General features: G+C 37.4%; 1 protein-coding gene and 1 long non-coding RNA gene across 2 annotated transcripts; both read right to left on the bottom strand.

The window, feature by feature from the left end:
- Positions 1–11,305: 11,305 nt before the first annotated feature.
- On the bottom strand, positions 11,306–15,736 carry LOC139125711 (uncharacterized). The gene is made up of 4 exons (XM_070691812.1): positions 15,532–15,736; positions 14,765–14,845; positions 14,362–14,477; positions 11,306–11,537 (listed from the first exon to the last, which is right to left on the bottom strand). Exons 1-4 carry the CDS (start codon positions 15,670–15,672, stop codon positions 11,306–11,308), a joined length of 570 nt encoding a protein of 189 aa, XP_070547913.1. The 5' UTR covers positions 15,673–15,736.
- Positions 15,737–17,680: 1,944 nt separating this feature from the next.
- On the bottom strand, positions 17,681–18,975 carry LOC139125815 (uncharacterized). The gene is made up of 3 exons (XR_011550361.1): positions 18,886–18,975; positions 18,031–18,150; positions 17,681–17,772 (listed from the first exon to the last, which is right to left on the bottom strand). It is a non-coding gene; the product is annotated as an uncharacterized lncRNA (long non-coding RNA).
- Between the last annotated feature and the right edge of the window lie 18 nt (positions 18,976–18,993).

Here is an 18,993-nt window from a genome sequence, read left to right as displayed (position 1 = left end):
ACGACGTTCTCCTCATCATGCTAGACTTGTCGGCGGCTTTTGACACAGTTGATCATGAGATACTACTTCATAGACTTCAATTTCGGTTTGTGTCACAGGTACAGCTCTGCAGCATCAGCTAGTACACACATGAAGTATGGTGTTCCTCAGGGCTCAGTCCTGGGCCCGATTCTTTTTACTCTGTACACATCACCACTTGAAGACGTCATCGTCCAGCATGGTTTTAATCCTATGATGTATGCGGATGATACACAGATTTATGTTGTGTGTAGCAGACCTGATGAAGTTCGAGTTCTGTCTAGGTATGCGCCAACGAAATCCGCTGCTGGATGAAATCCAATATGCTAATACTTAATGATGAGAAGACAGAGGTTGTTCAGTTTTCGTCTCGTCTCAGATCCGATGCAGTGAAACTTTCAAGTTTAAGGATTGGGGAGTCAGATATTGCCCCTTCTGCTACAGTTCGCAATCTCGGTGTGAAACTTACCCATGACGGCTCGATGTCAGACCATATCAGCCACATCTGTAAGAATGGATTTTATGCATTGCGTAGAATTGGAAAGATCCGTCAATTGTTGGACAGACCCACCACAGAAAAGATGGTCCATGCATTTGTTACTTCTCAGCTGGATTACTGCAACAGTCTTTTGTATGGTGTTGGGAAATTTCAGCTCGGACGCCTTCAATCACTTCAGAATGCTGCAGCTCGCCTTGTCTCGCGTACTCGTAAATTTGATAATATCACACCTGTTTTCATTGATCTACACTGGCTGCCCGTAGAAGCTAGAATTAAATTCAAAATCTTGTTGACGACCTTTAAAATAGTTCATCATGTTGCTCCACTTTATCTCATGGATCTGATCGAGATATACACCCCTGCCAGAGATCTCAGATCGAGTGATTCCTTACGCGTAGTGCCACCGCGTGGAATGTTCAACAAGGCATATGGGCAGAGAGCTTTCTCTGTCTGCGCACCTTCTCTATGGAACTCATTGCCCCTGAAATTCGTAATGCCAAGTCCGTTGACTGTTTTAAACGCGTTTTAAAGACTCACCTTTTTGTAAAGCACTATTACCAATGTTTGGAAGGGTCACCATTTTACCGTAACCGCTGATGCTTGTTTTATTTTAACGTTTTCTGGTACTTACTCTGTAGAATTTTAATGTTTTTTGTAGTTTGACTGTTTTTACTCTGCAGAAATTTTCATCATTTTTAACCATGTACGTTTTTAGCCTAATTGGATTGTTTTTTACATTTTAGTTTGTTATGCTTTGCTGGTATTTTATCAATTTAAATGTGTAAAGCGCACTGAGACGTATGTGTAGTGCGCTTTAAAGAAATAAATATTATTATTATTGATATCGCAGCGGTACTTGTGGCGTATATAGAACGCGCTCGGGTCATTGGGGTCATCGCCACAGTCCGGGACTGTGGCGATGACCCCAATGACCCGAGCGCGTTCGATATATGCCACAAGTACCGCTGCGATATCACAGCTGAGGCTCCATGCACTGAGAATAAACCAAGGGACGGACAACGGACTACGTCGCAGCAGTTAAATAATAACACACGCCAGCAAGGGCAAGATCACGATTTGTTGCCCGCCCAAGGGATGGTGCTCATGACGGTAATATTGATGATGCCCGAGCCGAAGGCGAGGGTATCATCAATATTACCGTCATGAGCACCAGCCCGAGGGCTGGCAACAAATCGTGATCTTGCCCGTGCTAGCGTGTGTTATTAATTTTATTACACCGAACAAACACTTGTTTTCGAAACTTTGCTCAGAATGCAGTCAAGTGTCAATCGAGACTCGCCACAGTGAAACGTTCGATTTGTTCCTCGATCGCAATGCTACATGAAGTTGAATTAACGTCTAAAAACGAAGACAGTGTTGTTCAAGCTTTTCTCGTTTAATGTACTAAACGTCGTGTTCTCCAGGTCGAGCTAATTTCTTGTACCTTTTCAAAAGCCATTGCTTCACAGAAAATACCAAGCATATGTACGCGATGATGTGGTACGCGCAGAAAGGACGCGCGGTATTCCAGAACGTGGTAGCGGGCTATATCACTGCACGCGACAGGGCTATATCACCTGTGCCATGTTCTATCACTTTTTGTTCTACATCACGTGAGTGAGGCTCAGCCAATCACAGTACCTGAATAATACGTGAGGTGTAATAAAACATTTTCACGTCCTTTCGTGTGATGATCGACCTCCGCCACTCCATCCCGGTGTCAGCCCCGGCCGCGGACTGGATGTGTTTACACGGCAATTTGACAGCAATACTTGAAAAGAAATACACTACGTCCCTACTCATTGTAAACTTTATCTTTCTGACATTATTATCCAAACATCCTTTCACAAACTCCTCACTTTGCGCGATATGCACATACGTTTTCCCAGGCTAGGAGATACGGCGCGCCTTTCATCGGCTTGTAACATACATAGGAGTTCGTTGACCTCATTGTACGTCTGGGCGACCGACTGGGCGACGCGCGCGAAATCAAAATATCTTTTAAAAATTGGAAGTTTTTAATAGTTCATGTTGTTTGAAGGTTATAATTTTTTAAAGCTCATGACTCCTATCATATTCCTATCTATTGATCTACAGGTTCATGTTTGTTTGTACAGGCAAAACATGGTCGTGGGGTGCGACTCCGTAGCTTGTCCGGAGTGTTCGTTTGATGTCGCTAATTCACATTAAATCAAACCCATTCACAATTTTAAAGACGGGACGAGTAAACAAAGGTATGGCTGGAGTAAATTAACATGTTTCGGGACATTATACGCGTAAAGATACTTGAAATTAGCGGTTTTCGTTTGTGCAGAATTTGTTCCGTTAGAACATAGGGTAAGCGACGGGTGTCACATATAGCGGTCGAGCGCACTTACAAACAAAAAGTCGGTCGCGAGCCCCCCACCGGAGACGGGATATTATAATTATTAATAGCAAACACGGAGATGAGAAGAGAACGTGTGGCCACAAAACAGAGTCTCTTTACGATCTGTGCTTGGAGAACGGGGTGAAAAAATGATCCGGGCGTAAATAGGTCAACCTGAATTCTTTTTACTACATAGTAGTAATTAGATAATATGTCACCATGTGTGTAACAATCGGTGTAGGCCTAATGCTAATATGTTGTATTATTTTATTGCCTTGATTGTAACAAGCTCTACTGCAAGAAAATTGATAAAGGAAAAATCCAAAGCTTCTAAAATCATCTCCCAATAAACCCTATTAAATACAATCCTTTCCAAATAATAACCATGAGAAGTATAAACAAAAAAGTCACACCATTGCTTACCCGTAATTGCCATCTGTCCCTGAATTTGTGCATAATAACTGTGATTGCGCTTTAGAGTTGTTTTTGAGCCAATTTTTACCAAGTAACCAGGAAACCCCGCTTTCGGTGTCATGTGAGAGATGCTTACTGGACACTTTACTTTACTTTACTTCCAGACCGTCACCACAACACCGACAGCTAACAACAGAGTCCGGCGTTGCCCCCAAATATGATCGTGCTTTGTCTATAAATATGCCACATTCTGTTACTTTGGTATCAAGATGGTTCTCCTTAGTTATGTTACAATATTTGGCAATTGCCAAGGGCTCATATTTCTACCGTATTTTAGAGAATATATATCAGGATTCAGAGACTGATAACTCATCAAACGTGAAATTAAATTTGTGGCATCACACGACTTTTGACTTTTCAAACTCTGAACTTTTGTATATACAGAATAAAAATTGGAAGCTGTAATCCTTCCGGATCCAATCTTGAGTTTTTGCCATGAAGGGCTCTCAGTCTGCTTGGTAGTAATCTGTTCAAAATAATTTATGTCTGCATCGGAGTATTGTGGCAATGCTTTTAACGTTTCAACACTCTTCTTATCATTACCACTTCCACTTACTATATTCTGTGCAATGTCCTTTAAACTACACACGCGATTGTGCAGAACCTTTGCCAAAGCTTGGCCGTACTCTAAGCTTGTGTGAAGGTACTCCTCTGTAGGTTTGGCCAAGCTTATCGGTAGATAATGTTACTCCAAGCTTATCTCTGAATCTTGTGCCAAGGTTGTGGAGCAAAGCTTAGGGAAAGGTTATGGTCAAATCTTTAAGAAAGCTTACCTATCACTAAGCTTCACTAAAGCTTTGTTTCAAAGCTTTGATAAACCTTGCGGTATGATGTGAACTATTACCGTTTGCCTAGGCAAGCTTTGTTGCGGGCCACACAACGTGCTACTTTTTGTTAGTATGTGTGTTATGATTTTTCTTTTCACAATTTCACATTTTGTGGTCCTTTTTAATGTTATAAATATTAACGTAATATATTTGAACATCAAACTTTTTCAAAATTTACTTTTAGTTTCTTTTAAATATAAATTTCGGGTCAAATATTCCTGGTATGGCAGGGTCAATATAGGGTCACCATATGTTTTTTAGTTTGTAAATTGTACTAGATTGGTTACGATGCTGAAGTTATTTTCGTATTCGTTTTCGTATTCGTTTTCGTATTCGTATTCGTATTCGTATTGGAGTCACTGACAGAAATTGTTATTTTTAGTCCAGGTTTTAGGTATGAAACGTGCAATATACGATATTCACTGAGGTTTAAATATTGTGATAATTTGATTCGTAATTTCATCTGCCAAATTTGGTTAAATTTACATAAATTTGCATTTGTAGATTTTAAAGAATTTTGTTCACTTCATTTTATTTGAAAAAAAATACTGAAAATCGGTTGGGATCTGGTAAGGCAGCATCTTCGCTTGCCAATGTCTCTTGACCGGGCAGCTGGATGCACCCCGAAATCAGGTGGTCAGTGCCAAGTAATGGGACTCGTGAGAGCGGATGCAAGGAGCTGCCCTGGACTGTACCATTGTTTTGCGGGGAGGGCAGATTTTTGTGAGACGCTGCAAAACGGGTGACTGCTGAAAGCTATGATGAACGGGGGACTTGTCTAGGACAACCATCTGACTAAAAAAATGTGAAAATTGTTATATCCGGTCATCCTTTTGGACTCACTTTAGAATGATCATATCCATTTACAATTTGTATTTCAAGTATTTTACTTGATTTTGATATGGCTCTACGTAGACCTGAAATAAATTACAGTACAATACAATACAATACTTTACAAAACTCAGGGAGTGCGGTAAGGCAAAATTACAAAATTGCAAGTTACGACAAAGTTGTACGTGCTGCTACAGGGGAGAAAGTAACAGAAATCAATGACAATAGGTAGTTTATCTTTCAGAGTAATGATGTGAGCAATAATAACATAAACCGGACCGACCGATAATTCATGTATTACATTCAATCAGGGCTCAAAGTAGCGACCATTTTCAGTCGCATAGGCGACCAAATTTTATGAGATTGCGACTGAATTTTTTTCAAGACATTTCTCCATACCTTATACGTGATCAAATACAACATATATTCGCTCAGTGTTCACGGAGCATTGTCCTGAAAGGCCACGACCCCAAAATACGCATTGAATAAGCATAGCCGTTGAGCGGAGTTACTCAAAGGTTTGAGCGCGTTCTCTCCACTGCACAGCGCTGCCAATGTGTCTGCTGATGTTATCTTCAATGATCTGTCAAAATATCCCATGAATTTAATGATAAATTTTACAACAATCCAATCAAGTATCAGAAGCAGTTTTAGTGCTGTCACATCATTTCAATGGAACCAATCATAATCCCAGCATAAAATGTCATCAAAATATAGCTGACAAGGGAAAACAAGCAACCAGTAACTGCAACATGTTTCATGCGTTCACGTGCGTAATGAATATTTGCGTTAGTGGCATGTGACCGGCTAGACCATTTCCGGAAATCGTCCTTTGGAAAGCAGATCAAAGCATCGATTTCATCAAGCTTGGACTGGATTATCCCGTTTCATAAAGGTTTTTGTTTTCAGCTAGATCTAAATAGCAAGCAACTTTGTTGAAATATCATGGCAAATCTGCGAGGTAGCGACTGCAATTATGTAGAACCATGGAGGTAGTAGAGAACAGACCATGGATGGGACTGTGGCGATGACCTCAATGACCCGAGCGAGTTCGATACACGCCACAAGTACCGCTGCGATATCACAGCTAGGATTAAATGCGCATATACGTTTGAGTTTTGTTCTCTTGCCTACAAAATATCTATCGAAAGTTGATAGTTGCTGCATTTCTATTCAGAGTTTTTGTTGAAAAAAGTAGCTATCTACGGCTAGCGGCTTAATTGGTCCCCCAAAATAGTACTGCTGAAAGTTTTTGGAGTGACCTGCAGAACGGAGTTGTAGAGCGGGGCAAACTGCGTAACACTAAAACTGGATCGCACAGTAACAAATGACGGAAACCGATCGAGCCAGTTGCGACAGCTACTAGACTAGCTGAAGTCTATTTATCATAGAATACAGGTATTTCTCGATATTTCGCGATACAAATTAATTTCCATGCATTCTGGTGTATCTTATCATAACGCAAGTTGATCAACATGTTCTGGCAATGACAGTTGATGCAAACGCAAGGAAAAAAAAAAAGATGGGCCGTACTGAAATAAAGACTCTGACAACAGCTCACACATTAATTTAATCTTTATTAGGGGAACAAATGTACCGATCGGGACATAGGCCCATGATACCATTTTATTCATCTCGTTTTCTTTTATGACGCTTTCCCACATCATATGAGATGATGTTTTCTTTGCGACAGCAGTCTAATATATAGCATGTCATCGACTTAGGGGCATGGGATAACGTTGAGCCCTGCATTCACTGTCCTTATGACGATCACTTTCTCGGAGATATCAGTTTAAAACAAGAAAATTACCTTTTAAGTTTACAACTCGTCAAATTGGGCGGGTCAGCTAAATTTCCATTATCGATACTAATGATGTCAACAGAATGTTGAAGTTGGTTGTTGTGATACGAAAACGAATACGAATACGAATACGAAAATGATGTTTGTTTAAAAAATCTTTCCTCCAAAGACTACTACTGGCCCACAGGCGCTAACAGCTTGGTAGTCTGCTAAATAGATCGATTTTCGGCTCGATCTATCGATCCCGTGATCAGTATGCCCGCCACTGTAACCTAGTGAGTATTTTGGTTACAATGGCGCGCATATCGACTACGGGATCGATAGATCGAACCGAAAATCGATCTATTCAACAGGCTACCCAGCTAAGCAGCTAAGGAGTGCCTGTGTACTGGCCGTTTGTTTTTAAAATCTCTCCTCTAATTATAGCAACGATATCTTTCAATCTAGGGCCTAAAAAGATGGCTCTTTTTCGACTTACATTCGCAAATATTAAAGTATTGATATATTGTCATATAAAAAGCACTTTAAGTTCTGTAAAGACAGAACTTTTATATAATACGTACGAAATTTGGACTAAAAATAAAAAATTTTGTCAGTGACTCCAATACGAATACGAATACGAATACGAAAACGAATACGACAAACGAATACGAAAATAACTTCAGCATCGTACTAGATTGGTTGCCATACTAGTGATTTTGCCCCTACCAATCGTGCTAATGTATGGGTAAACAAATGTCGACAGCAATCTAATTATGACTCAAAGTAGCCCTACGAGTATGGCGAGAGTGTCTGGCTTTGGCTATGTCGGAGCATAGACAGAGTCCACTGTCTATGGTCGGAGGAGGCGGCGTAGTCAAAGCCGGACACTCTCGCCATACTGGTCGTAGAGCTAGACCCGAAATAGTCCTGTGTTCCCGTGGTTGCACGTGCACCAGACCCGGAGGTACAACGTAAGTAGCCAGTGTTGTGCTGAATATATTATGAAACGAACACAATGGTGAATAAGTTGACAACATGACTAATTTTATTTTTTAAATGACATTGCGGGTTACAAAGTATGATATGTACATCTTTATACTGACAAGGATACTGCAATGAATGAGCAGCAAGAAAGAAGGCATCACATCATGACCTTAAATCATGGTGATTGCATTTGTATGTCATAAACATTTATAGTGCACCTTGATGTAATGCGTTTTTGGAAATATTTAAGTTGTATGTTGATATATGCTAAATACTTGACACATCATTATGTTCGGTTGGATTTGAACAAGAAAATTGTCTTCATCCAACAAAAATTTACTTGAAAACTTGCTAAAAATTACGGATAGTAGAGTTTTAATTACCAAAATTAATCCATTTCAATAATCAATTTTCAGTGTTTACAATGATAGTTTGTGCCCAGCTGCAGTCAAGATGAAAACATAGATGGCAAAGATGTTTATAATGATGAGGATTACACTAGTGCTTTGAGACATTAATGTATAGGATGGATACATAGGAAAACAAGATTTGGAACGTTGGTAAGTTTTGTTTACAATAATATAAATTATAATAATAATAATACCGGTAATGTGTATTTTATTGCTTGTATTTAAATATGGGATTTAGATCACATTTGTGGCAATAAAAATATAATACAAAAATAAGATTAAATATTAAAATAAGATTAAATATTTAAATATTAAATACCAAGATAAGATTATTTATTATATATACAATAAAGTTTTCATGTGCAATTCTTTGTTTTCTTTGTTTTAGTAAAGTAAGACCTGCAGCTCTCTCAGTAATTATTTTCTGCCAAATATAATGATTTTCTCAGAGAGGCCTTAAATCAACAACTGAATACCCTCACTTGCTGTTCATAAACTCTAATTACACTACACATGCTGAAATACAAAAAGTATAAAATTGAACGGTCAAAACTCTCTCTCTGTCCATCTTTGTATGTCCGCTTTATATTGTCTTTTTCTGTATCTTTTCCTGACTCTCACTGACTCTCTCTTTGTCCCTGTCTACGTCTCTGTTTCTTTCTATCCGTTGAGCTCTGCCTGGTCGTGAGATTGTCTATCTATCTGTCTGTCTGTCTGTCATTTGTCTCTGTATATCTCTCTCTGTCTTTTCTGTTCTTTTCCATGTATCAGTCAATGCCAAATGTTCTTTTGTGATGTGTGAATCTAAATCTGTTTAGTAGAAATACATTATGGTTTAGGTTGCATTTAAAAGCACTTTTTATTCGCCTGATTACACTCCTTTCAACCTTGAATTTTTTATTTACAAGTCTAAGGTTGCAGTTGCCACCTTTACAGTCATGAGCCACACTCACCATCTGTAATACATTTTGTGGTGGTAATAATTTGATTGTTGTACCCTTGTGTAGGATTTGGCAGTCAAATATAGCATCATATTCCCGCTGGGCAGTGTAATCATTTACTGCTACCATACTTATCCATGCCATATTTTCTAATTTTACATCATGGATTGAGTTGACTATACCAATCTCCACCTGTTGAAAATAATATCAATGTAGAAATTAGTGATATATTTAGTGATTGCCTTGTGTAATATTACATTATTTTATTGTTTAGGAAATTGATAGAGTTACCGAAACATGATCGTTCTATATTGAATTGTTTCTACTTTTGATTCTGGCAGTTGTGGTGGACACGTGCCCATTTTATCAAAATGTATAGATCTAACTATTACCAATTTGGGAAAAGGTAAGTGAACCAATGTTGTGAATATGTTACCGTTATCTTGATTAACTTAAGACTCTAACATAATCAACCTTTGCAACTAGGTAAAGTTGACTTTACAGAGCCTTCTGATCTTAGAACCAGAGCCCCAAATATGCCTTTGAGCCTTAGAATTACAGTTTGAAGGTCAGGTGTGTAGAATCCCAGAGGTCATGTGTTTGTAAGTATTGATGGCTGTGAGGTTCCAAGCGACCTGACCTCAGACTAATCTGGGCACTGAGGCTCTTATAAGTCAACCTTCCTCTTGCAGCTGCCATTTAGTAACAGTGTAATATTAATACCTTGTTTTCATTATTGTTATACAAGACTGATGAGCCCACTTTGACTGTTTCACCAGATCTGGCTATGACTCCCTTGTAATTTATGACGTACTTTCCATTTGCCATATGTATGTCATCACATCCAAGTTAGTTTGTTGTTCTTTGAGGAAGTCCAGTAATTGTTGGCCGGGTATGCTAATTCCTTGAATTGATGTTATTGTCTTGTGTCTTTGCTGATTCCTGTCTGGTAAAACTAATTGCCCTGCACATTTTATTGTGTTGACCTCACGACCAAATAGGAAGTTGTTCACTTCATCTGTCTTTCCAAAACCTTGGATACCAGATCCTGCTTCACATCTGTAAAGAATTAGAATGTCCACATTTTGCTCACATATAATACCGGTATTATGTCAGTGCTATATCCTTGATAAAAAATTAGGCAACTGGTATTACATATTATAGCCCTAACATGGACTATTTGCCCGAGGGTAGGTGACCATTTGCCCTCCTTACGTCGGGCAAATGGTCTCCTGCCCCTGGGGTACATAGTCTATTGTTTGGGCTGTAATGTTTTTATTACATGTCTCTCTTACACAGTTTTCATTCAAAATATTTAGATTTATTGGCAAATGGTAATCAAATGCTTTATTTCCATCTTAGATGAAAATCCGTTAAAAATGGAATCATTCGTATCACCGAATGGCGCACTGATATATTTAAATTACTGTTATACGGTTTATCATTTTTTTTCCACAAAATTTTCCTAAACTTGGATTTCTTATGCAGAAATGAAATTTCAACATTTTTCAATCAAAACATTGTCAAGTTGAAAATAGTTCCAGTTCACTTTCAGTCCAGTGATGACTATGCGGCCTGCGACGTCATCGATGAGTACCATTGAATCCTATGTAGCGCGTGACGTTCGATATACAATGCATGTAATAAAAGGCATTTTTAGTTGCATTTAAAAGTAACAGTACTTGTGTATCACGAAAAATGTATGGGCTGAGTGAAATCTTTATTACCGGTCATTATTACATATGTACTGCCGTTTACTTGCATTGGAACCACAGGTATTTGCAATGTAGTGCAAATACCAAAAACATTATTCCATACCTGCATGCAAATGAATAGAACAGCAAATAGAATGAATAGAACATCCTTGTCTTTCAATGTGTGTCGCGTAAACTATTTAAAATGTGTTCGCTTGTCTTTTTAGTTCCTTTGTTTTCTTGATAAAATAAACAGGGGGAAACATATGTAATAATAACAGAACCCCATGGGGAGCGAGCAAGCTTGCTGTACCAGGGGTATTTGAACTCGTCTTTGCGCTGAATTCGGTTGTCCTTTCACCCCCCGTGCTCGTGAAAGCACGACCGCCGGATCCCCCGCAAACACTCGTGCAAATACCGCTGTTACGGCGCGCTTGCACTCTCTCACCATGGGTTCTGTCATATCATGATATAACTTACACTATGTCATGTTCCTTCCATTTCCCACCATCTAACAAAAATCGTAGTATCTCTTGTTTCGCCAAATGCACCACTGTATCCGAGCTGGGGTTATGTCTGTTTGTGTACTCTTGGACCATTCTAATCCTTCCGTTCTCTTCTTCAAATTTTTCAGCCTGAAAGCCTTGGGTGTGTCCATGTCTGAGTATGTCATCCGGGATGTGAAGAAGGTAGTGGGTTGTCTGCTTCCTGAGAATTAAAAGATAAAGTTGAATAGGTTTGTTTGTTTTATGAAATTACAAAGACATAAATGAGACATTGTCATGACATAAAATGATGTTTGAATCTAATCCTTTTAAGATCAAGTCAGTCAAACTCATATCCATTTTCATACCATATCTTGCCAGGTTCAACTGTGTTTATCAGGTCAAGTTGGTGAAAATCAGTATAAATATTGTGGTGGTTTATTTGGTCAAGACTCAATAGCACGATGTTTAATGTAAGAGTGATTATAACCATTTAGCATTTGATGATCCAAATGACCAGTATCAGTGTAAATCCAATGTTCCTGCAACCTAGCCTGGCAGTTCCGAATTCAGTCCTTATCATAGGAATGCACGATTTACACTGGTCCACAGGACTAGTACAATTCGAAATCCATTGGTCTGAATCCAAAAAAAATTGACATCCATGGCCAGAAGTCGGGATTTTTTCATTTTAGACATTTTTACATTTTAGTAGTGCATGTTTGACATGTTAGGTCGGAACCAACGTGCCTAAAATGCCAAACGTGCAAACATGACGGGATGCTCGCATCTAAAAAACAGTACACTTTTTTGGGCTCTTTCTGCACTGATAATATGCAATCTAACGTAGTTATATCAGATATAATCAGACATTACATAACGCTTAGTCAACAACTTCAGATACCAATAGCTTGGCCGGTACTACTTTATGCCAAGGTATTGTACAGTGAAGCGGCACAAACTCAATCTCGTGTAAACCTTGACAACAGTATTATCATTTCAGGACATCGGAATTTGTTCCTACTTTTATTAATTTGAACTAACATATGGCTTGTAGTATATTCATAGGTCCTAATCTGTGAAAATTAGGGTACAATGTTCAAAGAAGTTCAAGGCGAACGATAATCTGTATGAGTGAAGTGTGTTAGGCAAAATCTCTTCCCCGCACACTGGCTTTAATCGCTATCTCTAATCACATTTTGCAAACAGCTTACGAGATGGCAAATAACCTTAATTAGAAGCTCCATACCCGTTGAAAAGCCCATTTGCCGGGGTGAATATGCCTTGAAAGTGCACTGTTATTTAGATGGGAACGTCCCGTCATGACCTATTGTGTATCGTGCAGACCTAACGTTAAAGAACCTATGTCTAACATGTATAGCATTTTAGGGCGTACAAATAAGTCCTATTCTATCATGCCAATCGTGCTAACCTATCGTGTATCGTGCACGCCCAACATGTATGCACCTATCGTGTCTAAAGTGTCTAACGTGTATATCATGACTGTACGATTGACATATGGTACCATTCGACTTATCTGGACATACACGTTAGACATTTTAGACACGTTAGGTCCATACACGTTGGGTCAGCACGTTACACGATAAGTTTGCACGATTGGCATGATAGATTTTGACTCGTGGACAACCTAAAATGACATACACGTTAGACATTTTAGACATGTTAGCTCCGTAAATCTTAGGTCGGCATCTTATACGATTCACGTGATGGCCTAAAAACACGGTAAGGTCTAACTCTATCATGCCAATCGTGCAAACCTATCTTGTATCGTGTAAACCTAACGTGTACGGACCTAACGTGTCTAAAATGTCTAACGTGTATGTCATTTTAGCTTCTCAACATGAGTCAAAATCTACCATGCCAATCGTGCAAACCTATCGTGTATCGTGCAAACCTAACGTGTACGGACCTAATGTGTCTAAAATGTCTAACGTGTATGTCATTTTAGGATCAAAATCTGTTATACCAATCGTGCAAACCTATCGTGTATCGTGCAAACCTAACGTGGTCAGCACGTTACACGATAAGTTAATTGCACGATTTGGCATGATAGATTTTGACTCGTGGACAACCTAAAATGACATACGCGTTAGACATTTTAGACACGTTTGCTCCGTAAATCTTAGGTCGGCACCTTATACGATATGTCTCAAGATTCACGTGATTGCCTACAAACACGGTAAGGTCTAACTCTATCATGCCAATCGTGCAAACCTATCTTGTATCATGCAGACCTAACGTGTTCGGACCTAACGTGTCTAAAATGTCTAACGTGTATGTCATTTTAGGTTTTCAACATCGGTCAAAATCTACCATGCCAATCATGCAAACCTATCGTGTATCGTGCAAACCTAACGTGTACGGACCTAACGTGTCTAAAATGTCTAACGTGCAGACTTTTACAGTGTGTAGTCATGCACGTTTGTCCTACACGTTTGGGTTCTATAATGTACAATGGCATACAATTGCCCATAGCACGATAGCTTCAACAATGTGAAACGTGCATTTTTACCAACTACTGGCCATAGCTCAAAATTGATAGTCCTTGACCTCAAATGACTGGATTTGCTCACCCTTGTTATGGACGATTTTAGGAAATCTCTAGTGGTCAAGACAGTGAAAGCACATTAAATGGGACTAAATATGGAACTAAATCAGTCAAATACTTCAAATGAGAAAACAAATGAAAATGTCAGGCTGGTCACATATGAATCCGACAGGAAAGGGATTTAACTTAATGATATCCAAAACTGGATTACATGTGAAATATGAGAACACTTTTCTATTTGACGAATTTTGATAGAACAAGATGTTTGTAGACCTTTTGATATAAACGTAAATCCTATATTATGTTATATCAGGTATTTAAGAGTGCCAAAAATATAATTGTGCAGAGACAGTATTGCATATCATAGACAGGTGTGGTGATATCTTACACTGTGTAAAATAATGAAAGGTTTTAACAAAGCACATTTCTCATTTTGACACTCAAAAACCTTATCGTATGGACACCAAAATTTTTATACCTTATTAGTGCACTTCCAATTTCTGTCAGCTTTGATATGAATTGTTGAATTATCAGTTTGAGGTGCTCCAATTCCTCACTTAAATATGGACCTGGTCTGTATACAAGGTGAGCTATCTATATGATGGAGAAATGGTTACAGTTTGTAAAGAAAGTTGTGTTGTACTTTTCTATGCGAGTATAATCCTTCTACTCTTATATTTTTTTCAGTCATTTCCAACAACCTTTGACTCAATAAGATGACTATTTGAGATGAACTCAGAAATTGAGCGGTGTGTTGTACCACTGGTATGTTCTTTGTTGTGTCACCAGAAGCAGAGAGAGAGATGTGTGGTAAATAACTTGTACACTTTGATTGGTCTCAGCAACTCTAAATAAGGTATATGTACATTACATGAGCTTACCTCTGATAAAAGACAGTATGCTTGTATATACCCAATAGGGATGGAATTGCAGCGTGCAAGGTGGAAAGGTGCCACTTGTACCTGTATTTTTGAATAAGAATGTATTGACTTTACTAAATGACAGTTAATTGGTAAGCATTTTTGTTATATCTAAAATAACATTAGCATTAATTTTGGCAATGTTTTCAGTGATTTTTTTTGTTCCATATATCACCTGCAGTTTCTTGTCCTACTCCCCACAGCATGCTATGATACCAATATTCTGTGTTGCAATATTCTCTCCACATGTGTAACAACATTGTTATTTTGATAAATGAATTCTAGTCCAGACCTTAATTCAATTTTCTTTAATAACCTATAGTTTCCTAAAATGTGGACTAGTTTATGACTACTGAACTTTATTTTTGCCAAAACAAAAATTTTAATGTTTCACTGAGATTTTAAATTCACTTACTACATGTTAAGTATAGGAAATCAGAAGGTCCATTTGGATTTTGTTTGGAAGGATATAGGGTCAAGCAAAAATAGTGAAAATAAATTGCAATTGGAAATAGTGTTCAACACTATTGAACCAGCAAAGTGGTACATAAGTCAGTCTATTTCATATTGGTATTACTTTATGTAATATTTACAATTCACCAGTTTTCTTTTTATAGTACTGCTCCAGATCGATTCACATGGCATATCCACAATTACTTTTTGAAAAAAAACAAAGTGACCTTCCATGATGACAAACCTAAAAATATACCGTATTATATTTGACATACCCAAAGCTTGTAGTGCCTACCAATGAAACTACCATAATGGGCCATAGACTTCGAGGTCAACCTTCTTTCAAATGACGTCCAATCAAATTCCTCCATTGACAGCCCGAGGATTGCTTTGTCATTTTCATCCATGATGGCCATGATTTCACTGAGAAGGTTCTTGTTGGGATTTATAAGGACAGCATGCAATCTGTCTTGTGGCGTGTCACTAGAAATAATTTTGGTGAAATAATGTATTTTGTGAATGTGACGTTCTGTGTGCTCTCTAACAAAAAGAATTTCAGGAAACTTCAGAGTCAATTAAAAAATTTGTGAAATTTTCTTGATCCACAATGCATTATTAGCTATTCAACTGAAACTGACGAGTGAGTCCAGTGGTTCACGAAACAACATTGTAGAGATAAATTTGTGAAACAATTTCTTCAGCAACCATGAAATATTCCGCTCTGTCTTTTGTATTAAACACTTTGTATCGGACCAGTCAAACCGCATACTTCGTATATATATATATATATATATATATATATATATATATATATATATATATATATATATATATATATATATATATATATATATATATATATGTGTGTGTGTGTGTGTGTGTGTGTATGTGTGTGTGACATTCACAACGAACTCAATCTTAGTAGTCATTATGATTTATTTAAGAGGCAAATCCCTAAATTCCTTATTAAATTAAACAAAAAGCTAGAATTTCAGTGGAAAACAAAAGCCTTCAAGATAGATGGTTATGAAATTAGGACACCAAGTTACTTGAACAATAGACTAACATCAAGAAGTATGCCCTTTAAAGGTATACAGTCACCATTGCAAATTTATCCACTGTTACCATGGAGAGTGGAGATCTAGCCAATCACATATTTTCACTTGGTTGCCATGCAAAAAAAAGTGCACCACCATATGGTCACTAGAAGACATAGACATACCCCTTTTGACCATATATGGACATATGTAAATTGTGGGTGACTGTATACCTTTAAGTATGCATTTTTCTGTATACCATTTTCTTGTTGGAAATTTGTACCAAGAATCATGTTTTCGCAAAATACTATATTGTATATAATCTCATATAACAATGTAAAAGTGATTGATAAGGTTGTAACTTCATACCTTTCATTCAAAATATCTGAAAATGGTCTCAGTAGAGGATCGTTGTATAGAACAGTTTTATGTACAACAGCATGTAACTTTAAGGTACTCCCAGCCATTGAGTTTACTACCTGTTGATAAAAAGCACCACATTTGCCGTTATTAGTGTCAGGCAGTGATTTTAATTGCTGTCAAGTTGCTCACAACTAAGACTGCTTTGTCAGAATTCCAACACTGATCTTTTGTGACAACTTTTATTGAGAATTGTTCCTATAAAAGTATTGAGACAGAAGTGGTTACAATAATTAACAGTAGATAATAAAGAACAATATATTGTCCAGTTATACATATTTGTCTCCACAGTGTGTATCAGTTGAGGTTGTGATGAGTGAAGCAAATAAGATGATACAAAGGAACTCAAATTGCCAGGCAGCTGTTTCCTGTTAATAAACTTGACAGTAACAGTGGATAGTGAATATTGGCAAAACATTGGAAATAAGGTTTTGCAGTATGCATGTTTTGAACAATGGCCAAGATAGCTGCCAACATATGTAGGTGCTTCTTTTTGTATCACCTTATTTGTATCTTACCTTCTTCATAAATGACTTGATGATGCCAGTCTCTCTGTTTGATAGCAAGACTGGATCTCCAGCAAAATATCCCTTAACATGTGACGCAGGGAATTCTGACTGCCACTTTTTTCCTTCACATTGATGATGCAGTGTGTCCTTGTGTGTAGGAAATCTGTGAGCAAAGTTGTAACTTTTGTTAATTTTTCAGTACACATAACTTTTCAATATAGTTCGTTCCTGTCTAAAGCAACTCATGCCTACCCTTACATTCCTTATACCAGTACAAAAAAGAGTACAACATTTACTCAAATCTAAACTGAATAAGTAACACCAGTGAACAGATTTAATGGTCACAGTATGTTAGATATTCAACCAGGATCAACGAAAGTAATAAATGAAAAATTAATGAAAGATCCTGTCCAAAAACTGGCCAACATTAGAAAAAAGTGTATAATGTTCACCTGTTTATACATGATGCGATTTTTGGGTTCCCCAGAAGTAGCTTGATGAGAGCTGATGGTTTGATGTATGTAAAGGGTGTTTCATCAGATGCCGTCCCCTGTAGAGAATTAAAGAGTATTATAATTTATTAAAAAAATAATACAGTCAATGACCTGGATAATTGAGAGCCTAACTTTAGTTCAACTGATTTTCAAAGTTCTGCTAGCTTATATACACATAAGAACCTGGTCAGCCATCTCACAAACCACATAGTCCCCTCAGTTCACATGCAGTGACAATACCTTTAGAACTGATAGCTACTGTTTTTACTAATGATAAGTATGTTTGTCTTTTGTAATGGCAATGTTCAAATTACCTTTCCAATTAAATCTTCGAACCCTGGAACTGAAAACTGAGAGACAGATTCTATCGATGGTATATCTGGAACGTTCAGTTCTTCTAATATGAACCATATAAACTTCTTGGTTTCACGAGACTGAAAAGATGATAACAAGAATAAAGAATGATAACAACTTCCTAAAATTTTGTTAAACATTTCACCCGACAAAAAATACTGGTGGTAGATTTTTATTGGATCTATGAATATAGTTGATTCACTTATTGCCTTAACAAACTGAATCAACAAACTCACTCACGTTGAAAAGGATTGGGTCATAAAATTTAAACTAATAGTAAAAACAATCTATCTAACCAAACCCAATATAAGCTTGAAATCTGCTTAAACTTGACAACAACAACAAAAACAACAATCAATAATAATGATAATAATATGTGATGAATCTTTTATTATTTCGTAAATCACTGGGTATATGTTTGTTTTTTTCTCACAGATGGGCTTTTTTTATTTTTTTATTTAAAAAATTAAAAGTAGCATGGACTTTCATTGTATTAATTTGTAAACAAAAATCAATAACAGTACCCTGGAAAATATTGTGTATCAGAATTCAGAAAGTTCATGAACTTTATCACAAAAAGAAGTTGACAAAAACTGGTATTTTATAGTTAAATCAACAGGTGTCACTTTTACATCTTAGGTGCATGAACTAAATGATATTAGACAGGGTATTGTAGGGAACACAACTGCTGATTTTTTTTCGAGTCTCAGCACAATAACACTATTTTAAGTTAAAACTGAACACACACACACATTAATACTCTACATGGAGAATACACATGCTGTTAATATAGTATATACAAAACATCAGCTTACCATTGGCCGAGGTCCTGAATGGCATAGTGTGTACAAAAGAAAGAAGATCTTACTGGGAAACGGATACCAGATATTTTCATCACACTGATCAAAGTTAGTATTATCTTC

Source organism: Ptychodera flava (assembly GCF_041260155.1).
Source record: "Ptychodera flava strain L36383 chromosome 3 unlocalized genomic scaffold, AS_Pfla_20210202 Scaffold_26__1_contigs__length_13983176_pilon, whole genome shotgun sequence".
Classification (NCBI taxonomy): domain Eukaryota; kingdom Metazoa; phylum Hemichordata; class Enteropneusta; family Ptychoderidae; genus Ptychodera; species Ptychodera flava.
Note: the sequence above shows the minus strand (reverse complement) of the source record. Positions and strands in the feature narration are given on the sequence as shown.